Below are 14,557 nucleotides of genomic sequence, written 5' to 3'. Positions count from 1 at the left end.
ATCATGCCAGATTTACGATTTTTAATTTTTTATTATCTAGCTTTAAAGATTGTGAGATGATCAACATATATTATTTTTGTATTAAAAAAACCCATAAGCTATTTTAAATTGAAAAGTGGCCCCTAAACCCTCCCTCCCTTTCCCTTTCCTTCCTTCCTTCCTTCCTTCCTTCCTTCTTTCCTTCCTTCTCTCCTTCCCTCCCTCCTTCCTTCCTTTCTTCCTATTCTTAGACCTGGGTAAGATGTTGCAATTTTGAACATGCTGTTGGGGCCATAGTCCTATTGTTTAAAATTGTAGCTTGAGCCTTGTAAACCCCATTCTTAGCCCACCTACCCACCTGTTCACTCTGCTACCCCTTACTGGTCACTTCTTTAGTTCAGCCTTGTATGAATCTATCGTCCTCATGAGACAGAGGCCGCAAGTGAGTGCAGCAGGCCTAGGATGTGTATGCTCTTTCTCCCTCTCCCTATACCCCCTCTCTGTGCCCCATACTCTGCCCAGCACATTCTTCATCTTAAAGGGGAGGGCGTCACAAGGCTGAGATGTCAGAAAACTGCCCAAACAGAGCTAGCCCCTCTTCGCATCTGAGTATCATCCAGGTCCTATAAGGGTGGGCAGCTTGGGAGCAGGACCCTCTTCCTTTTTCCTGCCTTTCCTCCGCTCCTCACCACCCACGCCCTCCTGGTCCCAGCCTCGTCCTTCCTTACCTCGTTGTAGGTCTGACTGGAGGGGAAGAGGGTCTTAAATGTGGATCCGAACCCAATGACATTGAAGAGGCAGGCCGGCATGAGGCTCTTAAGGGCCACCAGCATGGCGTCCTGGCAGGCAAGAAAGGGCTTTTCAGGATTCGGGAAGGAATTATGACTTCTACCACCCCACATCCCAGCACAGAATCTGTCTCTAAACAGGCCTTCTGCCCCTTCCCCTCCCCAACTGCACCCAACATTGCTTTTTTCCCCCAGATCAGGAAATTTGCTGACGCGGAGCTGAGGCTGGGCCAAAGCCATCATCATAAAATTTCTCAACCGTGTAGTGAGTCTGACTTTTCAGAGCCATTCTGTGGTGGCTTGCCAGTTCCAGCTCACCTTCTGCTGACCCTGAGAGGTAGGAAGAGCAAGGCACGCTCACTCCTTTCTGCCCAAAGAAAATTGATGTGTAAGGAGGCGGGTGGCCTCGTCCTGGTCACAGTGGCGATGGGACAGGCTTCTGGCTCTCCTCCAGGGCCTTTTACAGAAGAGTCACCCTAATTGTCATGAATAGGGACAAATCCCTTTGGGACTTGTCTCCTTAGGTCATATTTGTCGAACATGTAGGATGTGCTTTACCTGCATATAATCTTTACGGTGACCCTTGAAGCAGGCACAGTATCATTCCCATCTCATGCAAGAGAACACGAGTTGCAGAGAGGCGAGTGACTTGTTGGGGAGCAGAAAGTACACAGTGGACCCAGGACCCGGACATGTGCCACTTTGCCCCCACAGTCTGTGACTATTAGAGTCTTAACCTATTTAACGAGGCAACACCAGGGGATCTTGATAAAAGTATTTTGGAAAAAATAATGACGAAGAAGAAAAGTGGAGATGACAGGAGGGAAAATGATGATATTGATGGTGATACAATGCAATGATAAATATCAAGCAATTACTATGTGTCGAACACTGTGATAAACACTTTATATCAATGATCTCATTTAATCTCTGTAACAGTCATTAAGAATATTCACTTTGACGTTGAACATATCTGGGTTTGAATCTCACCTTTACCATTACTAACTTGACCTTGGGCTAGTTATGTCACTTCTCTGAGCCTCAGCCTGGCACGTAGGAAACACTAAGTAATTGCTTATTGTTACCTACCCAACAAGATGTACATTAATATTACTACCTTGATTTTACAGATAAGGAAACTGAGTTCAGAGGGTTAAGGAATTGCGCTGGGTCCCAAAACCTTAGAATAGGTCTGAGGCTTTCAAACCAGCTCCGAGATCTGTATTCATGTTGGCTCTGCCTTGGCACAGAACTCAGAAACGGGGGTGCTCTGCCTCATCCCCATATAGGTTACTGATGGCAGCCCAGAGACCTCAGCACGGCTTCAGTGAAACCAAACATTGTCTCCCAGAAACTAGAAGTAAACAGCTGTAAGCAGATCCTGGCAACTCCCGCACCGTAAGGACCTGCAGCCACCCCCCTCTGTAAACATTAACATTAACGTTCTCTTCATCTCTCTTTGTTGCTTGTGCCAATGTATTTTGTCTCTCCGTGAAGTAAGTCCATATCTGCTTATTTTTTCATTAGCTAGTGGGAGATGCTGCTGATCCATACAGATCGTCTCTGCTCACACCTATTAGAATTTCCAAAGCCGTGACTTGGCAGCAAGTGGCAGCTGAAGAATGAGAGCAGCTGCAGGAAATTAAATTGGTTGAACTTTCCCCTTCGGCATAGCTGTTTGGATTTCTATTCTCTCCTACCTCCTTAAGTCCAGTTTTTCCTCCAACTTCAACCCAATGGGCCACAGTTAATGATGCAAACAACCCCCCAATGGCCTCATTGTCAGTGGGGAACAGGGTGTGTGTGTGGCCTGAATAATTTCTGAATAATTTTTCTAAAGGGGGCATGTGCCGCAGAATGGATTGTGCCAATGCAAGGCCATTGGCGAGAGGATAACCTTGAGGTCAGTGAGCTGAACTGGAAGAGAAAGCTAGAGAGACACCGAGGGGGAAGGGACTGTGAGAGGAGCCCTGGAGGAAGGTCTCACCAGAAAATTCTGGAATGTCAAGGTTGGAAGGGTATTTAGCTCAGGAAATAGATTCCCACTCATAAACCAACTCCATTCGACTGGTAGTAATGAGCTGGACCACTGAGATGAGAAGATTGTAGACACTGAGTCTAGACTCACCATGAAAAAAATGTCATGGTCAGTTATTGATGCCTGCCTGGCCTTGGGAGAGGGGGACAGAGGGGTGTGTATTGTACATTTGCTCTTCCTATGTTACTCATTCCTTCTCACTTTACAAAAAGTATAAATGAGGCTCAGAGCTGAGAATCAACTTGTCCAAATCCACGTAGCAAGTCAGTGGCAGAACTGATCCTGGAACTCAGGCATTTCTCTTGCACTAAGCCACGCCACAGAAGACAATCAGAAAAGAGACCTTTTCTTAGGGGAACAGTACGTATAATTCCCTATCATTAATGCAAGGAAAACGAGCACTGAACCAGAATATGGAAGGCTCAGTTAGGCTTCCTCACTAGTACTGTGACATTGGGAAAAACAGCCTCTTGGGGACTCAATTTCCTTACCGGGAAAATGTACTGAATGTCTCTAAGGGAAGTTTCATGACTCCATGATGGTTAGAGTAACTGTGGAGACATCTAGCAAACTGGTGCAGCTGTGGAGTGGAATGGAATGGAATACACATGGGCACTGGACTGAGCTTCAGCACTCCAGCGCTGTGGACAGCTCCCCACCCCAGCATTTGCTTCCCTGGTGGGCAGGGATGGGGAGAAGGTGCCAAGCAGTCCCACATCCCGGTGTTACGAAGCCTCAGACAGGAACTTAGGTCCCATACAGGATTGCTTTCTCATGCTTCAAGACAAAACCCAGGCACAGCAAGACAGAGGTGTTAGCTGGCATTACAGATCGCACCTCACCTTTCCCTGTCTTGGCTGATGCTGTTGCCCTGGAAACAAGACTTTGCCCCAGGCACAAACTGGGGAAGGCGTGCAATTCCAGGTGACAACAGAGCCTTTTTGTTCCCTTGTCCCTTGTTCCCTTGGACTATAATTCTTTACCCAGCTCCGCCAACCACAAATGAGGGCTTTTTATGCCTGAACGCAGAGGTAGGCCCCATGGGAAGCGATAGATGAAAAATTTCCGGTCTTTTCCTTTAATGAGTTTACAGCTCCAGAGGAGCTCCTCCAGAGCAGGGGACAGACATCTGCACGACTGAAAATGCAAGGCAGCGCCGGATCACTCCAGAACGGAGGCGAAGAGTCTCCCGAGGGACAGGAAATGCCTCTGGACGCCTGGGGGCAGGTTTCCCACGCTGCCTTCTGCCCTCAGCAGACCTCTCCACAGCCGTGGGCCTGCGCTCCAGGTGTGGCTGGTTAGCAGGGCTGTGCCCCCCGCTTGACTGTGCGCTCCTTGAGGGCAGGAGCTGAGTTTACGACCTGCTGTCTTTCCAGATGACCAAGCATGGAATTGTGCACACATTAGACATTAAAAAAAATGAACCAAATCTTTTCTACTGGATTCATCACATTCCCTGATGACAGGGGTCCTGTCCAGTGAATCTCTGATGTCAGGCCAGAGGGACAGACAGGCATGGGGTTAGGCTTAGACTACACTAGCTGTGTGACCTTGGGCAGGTTACTGAAACTCTCAGGATGGGTTTTCCCCTTTGGAAAGTGGTGACAATAGGACCAACCTCATAGGATTACTGTCTGGATTCAACACCCAGCTGTACCCCCCTCCACAGTACCTACTGAGGCGGCACTCAACAAAGGTCATGGAACACCAAGGAGAGATGGCGATGACGTCATCCCTTGTAAATGGACAATAGTTCCCCCTCTGTTCACACCACATCAGGGTTCCATTTTGAGAGCACATTGAGTTTGGGTGTCTCTGCTCAAACCGATTTTAAAAAGTTGTTCTTTTTAGTCATGGATAGCTGTTTAGGAAAGTGGCTCAGGTGTGGAAGGTGGACTTCTTGGAACCAAAAGGACAGAGGAAGCTGGTCTGGGGGAGCACAGCCGACCTACCCTGCAGCACGAGACCCTGGGGCGAGGGGCCCTCCGACAGGTACCTTGACCCGGTGGATGTTGATCCCACTCATGCTGCCGCTCCTGTCGAGGAGGAAGATGAACTCGCCGTGGGTCTTTCTCAGGTTCGGCTGGACTGACTGGAGGTCGGGACAGAAGTTGAGCATGATGACAGAATGGTGGGGAATGTCCTTGTGGAGGCGTTTCCGGATTATTTCTGTCTGGAGGAGAAAGGAAAGCTCTCACTTGGGTATTCATTCATGGGGTCCACTGCTACTCACGTGGTCTCCCATTGCTCACCAAGTATTGTCAAGGTGCCACTCACACTCTGCATGAGAGACACCCAGGTTGACGGTACCTGGCTCCTCTGTTTGCTAGATTTTCCCAGGTTGCAACAGCAAGCAGGGATTTTGGAGGCAGAGGACCCGAGTTCGAATCCCAGCTCTGTCACCATCCAGCTGTGATCTTGAACAAGTCCCTCCTGTGGGTCTGTTTCTTCCTTTGTAAAGTGAGGTAAATACTTTTTCCTTCTCAGTGTGGTGATGAGGATGAACTGGGTGGGCACACAGGTGGGCAGCTCCAGCACACGTGCAGGCCCTCGGCTGAGTAGCAGGTTCTTTCTCTCTCACACTCAGTGCAGGAGCTACTCTCGGGCTCCTCTGGCTGTGACCTTGGTTTTCCTGCTTCACTGACTCTCTCCCACAGATAACTTCCTACCCATTCTTTATATTTTACCTCTTTGGGAAACCTGCCCCAATCTCCCAGGTGGATTCAACGACTTAGCGTCCTCATCTGTGAAATAAGGACAAGAGTATATGCCCCCCCGAGCTGGGTGGAATACATGCAGTGCTCGCGAGGCCGGCTGCCCGACAGGGTCAGTGTCTCTGCACAGGAGCCATCATTGCTGTTGCCGTTTTTCACGGGGCCCAGGCATTTCCCACACTGCGATTTTTTGCTCATATCTCTACCTCCTGTCTAGCTTGTGTGTCACTTCAAGGAGGTCACAACTGGGTCTCTTTTGCATCCCTAGGGCTTGACAGAGAGCCCGGTGCAGAGATGGGCTCAGTGGACACAGGAAGAACAGCGCCATAGTTCTTCACCCTTTAATGTGTTCTCTTGGCTGATGTGACGCTGGACCCTCCTTACTCGCCACTGACTCCCCACCAATTGTCCCTTCCTCCCTCTTTCCGAATCCCGAGCTGCTCTCTCTGTCTGTCTCTTTGTATGGCTGTCTCTGGGTGGACATGTCCCTCTGTGCCTGTTTTTTGGTTTCTCTTTGAGTCCCTTCTCCAACTCAAGTAGATGACACTGTCACCCACCCAGGTGTTCAAACCAAAGACCGAGGAGTTGTCTTTGCTTCCTGTCATTTTCTCATCCTCTACAACTCCTTCAGCAGGGGATTGCTGGTTCTGAGGCTAAAATACACCCTTAATGTGTCTTCTTTTCTGTCTCCACTGCCACCACCTAAGTTCAGAACACTATCATCTCCTGCAATAGCCTATTATGGTCTCTTTCCTCCATTGTACCTCCCCGTGGTCCATTCTATGTAGAGCAGGCAGCGTGATCATTCTCGTCACTCTCTTGCTCAAGCAATAGCTTCCCCTCACACCTTGCACCACGGCTCACAAAGGCCCCTAGGACCTGACCCCTGCCTGCCTCTCCACCTCGTCTTTGCCCACTCTGCTCCCTACATTTCAATCACACTGGCTGACTTTCTCTTTTCCACACACATCATCATTATTCTGCTTCCAGTTCTTCACCACCCACCAGGTCTCATTCTCAGACAGCCTTTTTCTAGACACCTCGCTGAACAGCACCCAGTGCCTGCCACTCTCTACCACGTCATCCTGTTTTATCTCTCGTGCTCCCCAGCCCCCTCCAAACTGACCTTGCTCATTTGCTTCCTTCTTGTCTGCCTCCCTGTGCTAGAACGTCAGCTCCATGAGAACAAGGGTGTGCCATTTTCAGTGTGGCCTCTCGAGGGCCTAGAACAGAGCCTGACAGCTACTGGGCATGCAGTGTTGGTCGAATGAATAAACGAGAGAATGAATCCGTGTGTGTCTGTCTGCCACTGACCTGTGTGTGCGTGTTTTAAAAAATTTTTTTAAGTCTCTGTTTGTCTCTGCTTCTTGCTGCATCTTCACCTCATCTCCATGTTGTCTTTCCCTGTGTCATTTGCTCCCTCTTTGCTAAACCACAGTTTTTGACAGCTCGTCCGCCCCATACTTCTTGATTGATGTACGCCCTTTGGATGTCCACCTCCCTGCCTGGCGAAGGATCACGCCCTCCCTCCTGCATGGAGCTCCTTTGCAGAAACCCAGTGCCCAGCCTGGCTCTTTTGATAACAGAGCCCAAGGCAGGAGCAGCCACATCTGCCAGTGAGAAGAGCCAGCTCCAGGGTGGGGGCCCCGGCTCCTCAAGCTGCCATTATCTAATTCCAATAATCTCATCACTGCTTAGCAGCTTCGGTTGATTGCTGTCATCCCTGAGCTCATGAGAATACAAGGTATTTGCATAATCGACCCAAGGCAGCAAATGAATTCTCATTTGCTTCAGTGGTCTCAGAGCTAATTGACTTAAGGCTTGGTAGGCAGGGAACCTGGCCCCAGGCCTGGGAGGTCCATTGTTGGTCCTACTTCCCCCATGTTGTCCACGCACTGTTGTCCTCAGGGCTCAGTGGTGCACCTGGCATCGCTACCCCCACTCTGAGAACCCAGCTCAGCCTCTTCTCCCAACAGGCCCATCTGGGCGAGGGGGCACCTCTTAGAGAGCAGCTCTTCCTGGTGGGGTCTCTAACATGGTGACGACATGATGGGCACTGAGCCATCTGTACCTTCCCTTTCTCACCCTTCCCACCCGCCACCAAGCAGGCGCTTCCAGGGGGGTCTCTGACACTAGGGGTAAGCAGTGAGCAGTCTGCGTGTTCCTGTGTGCTGCTCAGCTGCCACCATCCCCTGTCAGGCCGGCAGGAGTGGGAGGGGCTCTTCAACCCAGCGCAGCTGTCCCACCTGTCTAGTCTAAGTCCTCGGCCTCATTGTCACCAAAGCCAACTCCCAAGAGGGACAGTCTTCCCCTTTCCCCAGCTCACCAGTTATTTGGGCGGCGCTAACACTCAGCTTTCTCATCCGAAAAGGGGAGACGATAAGTAAGCAGCGGGACATCATTCTTAACCCTATCTTGGAATTCAGGACCTGGCTTGGTGTGCAAGGTCACGAGTGGGAGAGAGACTGCTGGTACAGTTTGTAGCCATTAACTCACCCTCCTATCATTGCCTTCCCGCCCCCGCCCCGGTCCCTCTGCTGAGGGCCTCTCTTCCTTCCGCTTCACGGGGGAGAGGGCCAGCAGAGAGAAGGGGTCTTTGTCCAGCTTTCCTTGCTCTGCCTTCACTGCTTGTGTAAGAGCCTGCAAGGACCAGGGGAAGGAAGAGCAAGAGATGCGTTCCTTGACAGGTGGGAAAACAGAGGCTGATGCAGGAGCTGGGAGACAGCCGGCTGCATGCTCCTGGGTGCCCCCCGGGGGTCCAGTAGCCTCGTTCCTGCCACTGGCCTCGAAGCTCGCCCAGCTCAGGTACCAGAAGGTGACCTGGCAGGAAGCATGAGGACAGCACTAGGGTGGCAGCCACATCTGGAAGCTCATGTACTTCTGCCCCGCAGTGCCCCAGCCCACAAGGGGCAGACGCACATGAGAACCTGCCCCCAGCCTGCTGTGTGGCCTCAGGCAGGTCCCCCCACCCCAGCCCTGGCTCAGTCTCCTCACTGGTCGTCAGTGGAGACCCAGTCCCTAATGCCACCCCAGTTCTGCCACCCCGACTCTCCCCTTCGGTCACCCTCACCTTTCGCTCTGCACTGCTGTCCTTCTTCATCCCTTTAATGAAATCCGTTCTTCCCTTCAAGTGCTGCTCAAACTCTCCCATGGTCATGTCCCCCTTCTCCGTCAGGACGTGGGGCATGTGGGGCTCTGCAGAGAGGAGATGGACTCTCGGCGCTTGTCCGAGTGCGAGGGGGAGGATGCCAGGGCCCTTGGCTCAGGGGCGAGGGACTCCTAGTGGGAGGCAGGGTACGGAAGCCCTGGCTGCCCAAAGCCGTGTGGGGCCCTGGACAGGCCCCTTAGCTGGGAGGCAGGAGTGCCTCTGGCCGAGGCTGACCCACTGTCCTCTCTGGGCCTCAGCCTACCCATCTGTAAAATGGGAGTGGCACTGGGTGCTCTGACCTTTTCGGGTCCTGACATCCTACGAATTCTTAAAGAGACAAAGAGTTGCACACTGAGTGTTCAGAGCTGCCCGAGTCTCGCTGAGCTTGGGTACCAAAGGTCCTCTGCTCAGCTGGCCTGGGGGCAAAGAGTCCCCGTGGGCGGATGAGGCCCCGCAGCCTCCGGAGCTAGAACCGGGGCAGGAGGCACTTCCACCAGCTTGAGCCAAGGTTCCTCCGAGGCTGGTGTCCTCTCCTCTGCCACGCACCCCTCCCTCTCCTCCGGCTGACCACTGGGTGAGGGGCCCCCTGTCTGTGCCCCGCGGAGCCAGCACCGCCCCCTCCCGCGGGCATGCCAGGGGGCCCTGCTGGTGCACAGTACCGCTGGGGTGGATGAGGATCTCCACGGGCCGGTCGAAAGTGTGCCTGTTGGCCAAGGTGATAATGATGCTCTTGGCCGAGCGCGCGGACGGGGCAGCGTCGGCTCGGATCTCGTGGGTGGGACTCTCTACCCCTGAGTGGCACAGAGAAGTGGGACAGGCTCAGGGGCCCCGAGGGAGGTAGGAGCTTGGTGGGAGACACCAAGATGCAGGCCAGAGATGACGTGCCAGCCCCATCGGGGGCTCCTGACCCGCTTGCTGTGTAACCATGGACAGACGGTTCCCCTCAATGTCCCCATCTGCACCATGGGGCTCCAGTGGGGGCTGGCCAAAGGGATGGCTTGCCAGCAGAGGCGTGCAAAGATAGAAAGAGCTCAGCGCCCGATCGGTGGGCACGCCACCAACACCTCTTAGGTTGGAAGGTCAGGCTGCCCCAATGAAACACTCATGGACAAGAAACCACATTCTTTTAAAAACTGTGAGTGGGTGGGGGAGGGGAACCATCGGAACAAATGATGGCCAACTGTGGCTGCACGTTGGAATCACCCGGGACCTTTTAAATGTCCAACACCAAGAAGGCCTATCCCAGGCCGGGTGCCAGGAGCTCTGGGGTGGGAGCTAAGTGGCGGGATTCTGGAGGTTCCCCTGGTAGTTTTGCTGAGTAAGGCGAGAGCCGGGAAGCAGCTCTGTGGTCGCAGCCTCTAGGGGAGGACCAAGAACCGCCAGGCTCCCGTGCCCGTTCCCCCAGGGAGGCCACTGAAGGGGTGTGGGGACGGCCTGGAAACCTGTCTGTGCGAGGGGCCCCTCTTCGGGCTGCGTGTTGGGGAGTCCTTGCCCCAGGAAACGGGGATCCATGAAGCTCCTCGTACTCCAGGATGTCCTCCAGCCGGGCCTGCCACCTCCCCCCCCCCACTGCCCCTCCTCTTTGTCACTGGCGGCTTGGGGGCTGAAGCCCTGCCCTCTGTGGGGCCTCGGGTCTCCCTGGCCTCAGCCTGGGTGTGGGCGGTCCCCTCTCACCTGCGAGCAGACACGGCCCCCGGATCTCCAGCTGGAAGCTGAACTCGTATTCCATGGGGTTGGACACGGTGGTGTCCTGGAGCGTCTCCAGGCACAACTTGTGGCAGGGGTCCGGGGCCCGAGGGCCAAAGTAACAGCTGTCTTTGCTGGGGAGGGGCCGAGAGGAGGAGGTGGTGGCGGCAGCAGCGGCGGGCCACCAGGGCCAACGTGGGGATGGGGAGAAGTGTGAGAGGACAGTGAGTCCCTAGCAGCCCCGGCACCCCTGGCTGAGGGAGCCCGGTAGCCCAGCCTGAAAGGGGGCTCACGGGCTCCCTCCCACCCCAGACCCTCCCTCCCTCCCTCTCCCACTCAACCTGCCCCCAGGAAGGGCCTGGATTCTGACACAGGCACACTGCCTACGAGGGCTGGGCCAGAGGCCAGGCTCGGTGCTCCACTGCGTCAGCGCACGTTGTTCTCGCCGGGACCCCCAGAAGAAGGCAACAGTGTCCCCCCACCTCGCCCTGTCTCCTTCATCTCCCGCTTGGGGAAACCGAGGCTCAGCAAGATGAGGCAACCAGCCCAAGTCCCCGCAGGCAGGACTGGGGTGAGTGCGCGTGCTCGCCCAGCCTGCCCGGCTCCTGCCTGGCTACACCACACCCCTTCTCGGATCCCTGCCCTGTCTCTGGGCGCCTGGAGCCCCGGCTCAAGCCTTGGTTTTCTCGTCCATGAAAGGGGGATGATAATGACACAGCTGTTCTGAGCGCGTGCTCGGGGAAGTGTCTGTCCCCTGCAGATCACTCACGTTGGTGGCTCTCTTTCTGTGTCATCGCCCATCTCGTCTGGGATCCCGCTCCCTCCCCACCCCCAAGGTCTTTGGTGTGTGGTGTTCATGTACCTATATCCGTGGTGGCCGTTGGTTGTGAATGCATTTTAAACTGGAAAGATCACATTCTGTTACGAGTCTCATTCACTACTCTCCTCCGGCCCCTTTTTTCGCTCTGCCCACGTGGCCGTGTGTAAACCAGCCTTTGCTGCTGACACGGCACCTGCTGTAGATGCGGGGGCACCTGTTGCGTCGTGTAAGGGTGTTGTATTGTCCTCACTGGTTCCTGCCTCCACCCCGGGTCCACGGGCACCGCCACCATGAAGATGCTCAACCGTGTCCCCCTTTTGAACTTATGGAAGAGTTTCTCTGGGATCCACGGGTCAAAGGGCACACACGGAATGTCGCCAGATTGCTCCCCAGGGTGGCTGTCCCAGATCCCACTGTCACCAGCGCTGAACGAGTTTCCTTCTCTCCTCGCCCTCACTAGCCCTTGGTATCATCTATTTTTCTTGTTTTACCTCCAGTCACTCTCTCGAGCATCTGTGAGGTTCACAGGGGTTCAATGCCAGCCTCTCCCTGGAGCACCTCTGCTAACGCTACCTGCTGGGACAGTGAGATTATGGGGGCCACCTCAGGGGCATGAGGGCCCCTGGGGCCTCTTGTTCCTTCATTGGTCAAATCTTGAATGTCCCCAGTTCCACGGGGGTCCGTCTCTCAAAGGTGCACGGCTTGGTGCCCATGGCAGCGCTTACGAAGGTAACACAAGCTGGTGTTCCCTGGTCTGAGGCTGGCTGGTGCCTCCAGCTTCTCTGCTGTAGCCCCAAGTGTCCTCACCCAAGGCTTCAAGGTCCTGCACGAGCTGATGCCACCGCAGCCCTCTGATCTCTCCGCTTCACTCTCCCACCTGCGGGGGCCACGCCAGCCTGCCTGCTGCCGCTCCTCACTCACACCAAGCCTGTGGCCCCGGGGCCTTTGCATCCGCTCTTCTTGCCTACAGGAATGCTCCTTTCTGTGCCCACTCCGCCCTCATTGCTGAGCTCTCAGCTGAAACATCACTCCTCAGAGAAGCCTGCCTGGCCCCAAGAACCCCAGGTTGGGTCCCTCTTTTATACTTTGAGCCCGAGAATGGCCTCTTCCTTGTGCCGTTCACATAATTATTACGCATGCAAGTACATAGTTCCACAGTATTAATTGGATAATTACCTCTCCCACCAAAGTTCTAAAAAGGAAGGAACCGTGATGATTTTTGATCCCTAACACTCAGTGTCTTCAGCGCATTAAAGAATAAAAGCCTGGAAGTTCTCCTCCCAGGCTGTCCAAATTCCAGAACTTCCGGCCAGCACCATTCCAAGGCTCTGTAGGGAGATTCTAACGTTCTCCCCAAGTGAGCAGGGGGAGGAGCAACATTCAGGCGGCGGCATCTGTAGTGCTGAGCCTCACCTTCGACTCCCCGCCTCCACCTCCCCGCACACCCCTGACCTCACCTGAGACTCCGGCCCATGTCCCCTTGTCCAGGCAGGAGCTCCTTACCCTTGATCCTGTTGGCCGGAGGGGCCAGTGCTGTCCGTGCAGAACTGGGGCACAGTCGGGGCGCAGACGGCGGGCAGCAGGACCCGCACGGCGCCGCTGGGCAGCGTCGGGAGCTCCGAGGAGGTGCTGATGCAGACCGTGACGCTCTCCATGGGGGCGATGGGCCCCAGGTTGACCACGAACAGGATCCGCTCCAAATCCTCATCCAGAGCCACCTTTTCCAGCGTGCAGGAATGAGGGGCCGTGGGAACGCCCTCCTGCAGAATGTTTCCTAGGTGCCAGGCCCGGAGTCAGCAGCCGTGCATGGATTATCTGCCTCTAGTCCCCTCTAAGCTTGCAGTGCGTGGCAGGTCTGAGTAGCCCATTTTGCTGACGGGTGAACAGACTCAGCGAAGGGGTCTGACTCGGCCAACTCCCTTCCAAATAACTAACTTGTTGCACCAGGATCTGAATTTGCGTGGGTCTGAGGCCAGGCCTGTGCACCTGTACCTGCTGGGATCGGGAGACTCGGACCCACAGAACCCTACCAGAGAGCCACGTCTCCATCCGCAGACTCTACACCGCCACAAGAATCGTATTCAAGCACCTGCCACCTCTGGGATCCGTGCTTTTGCTTCGCTGTTTTATCCGAAAGGCCCACTGCCCCATCCCTGCTTAGCCAGTCTCACCCACCCACCCAACTGCTCCATGAATGCCTCCCTGCCTCCGGTCTGCACCCCTCTCCCCCTCCTCTGACAGTCTCCAGGCCTCTTTGGGCACAGCCACTCTCCACCTGCTCTCCTGGTTACTTCCCGGCACATCCTGGCTGTTCTCCCAGGCTTCAAGCGGTCTAAACGACTTCAGGGCAACTTTGCATCTTACGCACGGCGAGTGCTCACTAAAATACTCCTGAATAGCTTCATGATCAGATGAACCCATGTCCCTTTGATCATAGATCCAATGGTAAGAATCTCTTACATCGTATGATACTTGGTCTGGATTCAAGCCCTGGCTCTGCCACTAATGTGCTGTGTGACCTTGGGCCAGTCACTCACCCTCCCTGAGCCTCAGCATCCTCAACAGCAGTCATCAGTAGCCACACTTCAAATACTGAAGTCTGTGCCAGGGACTGTAATGAGGGCTCTGCATACACGCTCCATTGAACATTGGGTGTGTATAATTATTAGCTTCATTTTAGGGATAATTTAAATATCTTATCTGAGCTCACACCACTTGCAAGCACCAGAATAGGGAGTCCAAACCTTGTATGACTCATTCCGCAACCTCTGCGTTTAAATGACATGCTGTCCTGTTCTGCAGAGATATCTCAAAACCCTTTGTTGCCTCCTTCAATCCTCCCCATGCTTTGGAGATGAGAACAGGAAAGGTTGCCTCTGTTTTATGGACAGTAAGGTGAGGTTCAGAGAGGTTGATCATTGGCCGAAGGCACACAGAATTCCCGACTCCTAGTTTAGTGCTCTCTCCGCCCTATGCCACGTCTGTCCTTTCAGTCGGCCTGAGACTTCAGCCAGACGCAGGCCCCGCCACAGCCCCTCCAGCCTCCTTACCCGTGATAGTGGTGGCTCGACTGCGGGTGGCATTGAAGTGGCCGCTGTCCATCTTGGCTTTGTCCTTGATCTGCACCGTCACGACCCGGTCAGCAATGACTGCCTCAAAGCCAATCACCGTGGTGTACTCATCCAGTGGGTACACAAAGAGACCTGCGGGGCAGGGCCCCACATCGCATCACGGGGTGCCCCAGCCCCACCCCGACCCTGCATGCCTGCCTGCCCCTTCCCTGGGAAGGGACCCCAGACTGTGGTCTGCCGGATGGAAGGAGGTACTCGCTGCCACTTAGGGGATGTCGGAGAGGACTCAGGCGGGGCCTCACGGCCTGGGGCC

The 14,557-nt window shown here is 54.5% G+C and overlaps 1 protein-coding gene across 1 annotated transcript in view; it reads right to left on the bottom strand.

The window, feature by feature from the left end:
• Positions 1-14,557, bottom strand: part of VWA5B1 (von Willebrand factor A domain containing 5B1) — a 55,071-nt gene that overhangs the window by 22,223 nt on the left and 18,291 nt on the right. Inside the window, exons 3-9 of the mRNA XM_045859226.1 lie at positions 14,224-14,376; positions 12,677-12,947; positions 10,342-10,487; positions 9,327-9,458; positions 8,590-8,714; positions 4,802-4,978; positions 708-818 (exon numbers count right to left, since the gene is read on the bottom strand). Coding sequence (XP_045715182.1) covers positions 708-818; positions 4,802-4,978; positions 8,590-8,714; positions 9,327-9,458; positions 10,342-10,487; positions 12,677-12,947; positions 14,224-14,376 — 1,115 coding nt within the window. The remainder of the gene's footprint in view (positions 1-707; positions 819-4,801; positions 4,979-8,589; positions 8,715-9,326; positions 9,459-10,341; positions 10,488-12,676; positions 12,948-14,223; positions 14,377-14,557) is intronic.

This window comes from Phyllostomus hastatus, unplaced genomic scaffold (assembly GCF_019186645.2).
Source record: "Phyllostomus hastatus isolate PE091 unplaced genomic scaffold, TTU_PhHast_1.1 phas_scaffold_182, whole genome shotgun sequence".
In the NCBI taxonomy this organism is placed as follows: Eukaryota; Metazoa; Chordata; class Mammalia; order Chiroptera; family Phyllostomidae; genus Phyllostomus; species Phyllostomus hastatus.
Note: the sequence above shows the minus strand (reverse complement) of the source record. Positions and strands in the feature narration are given on the sequence as shown.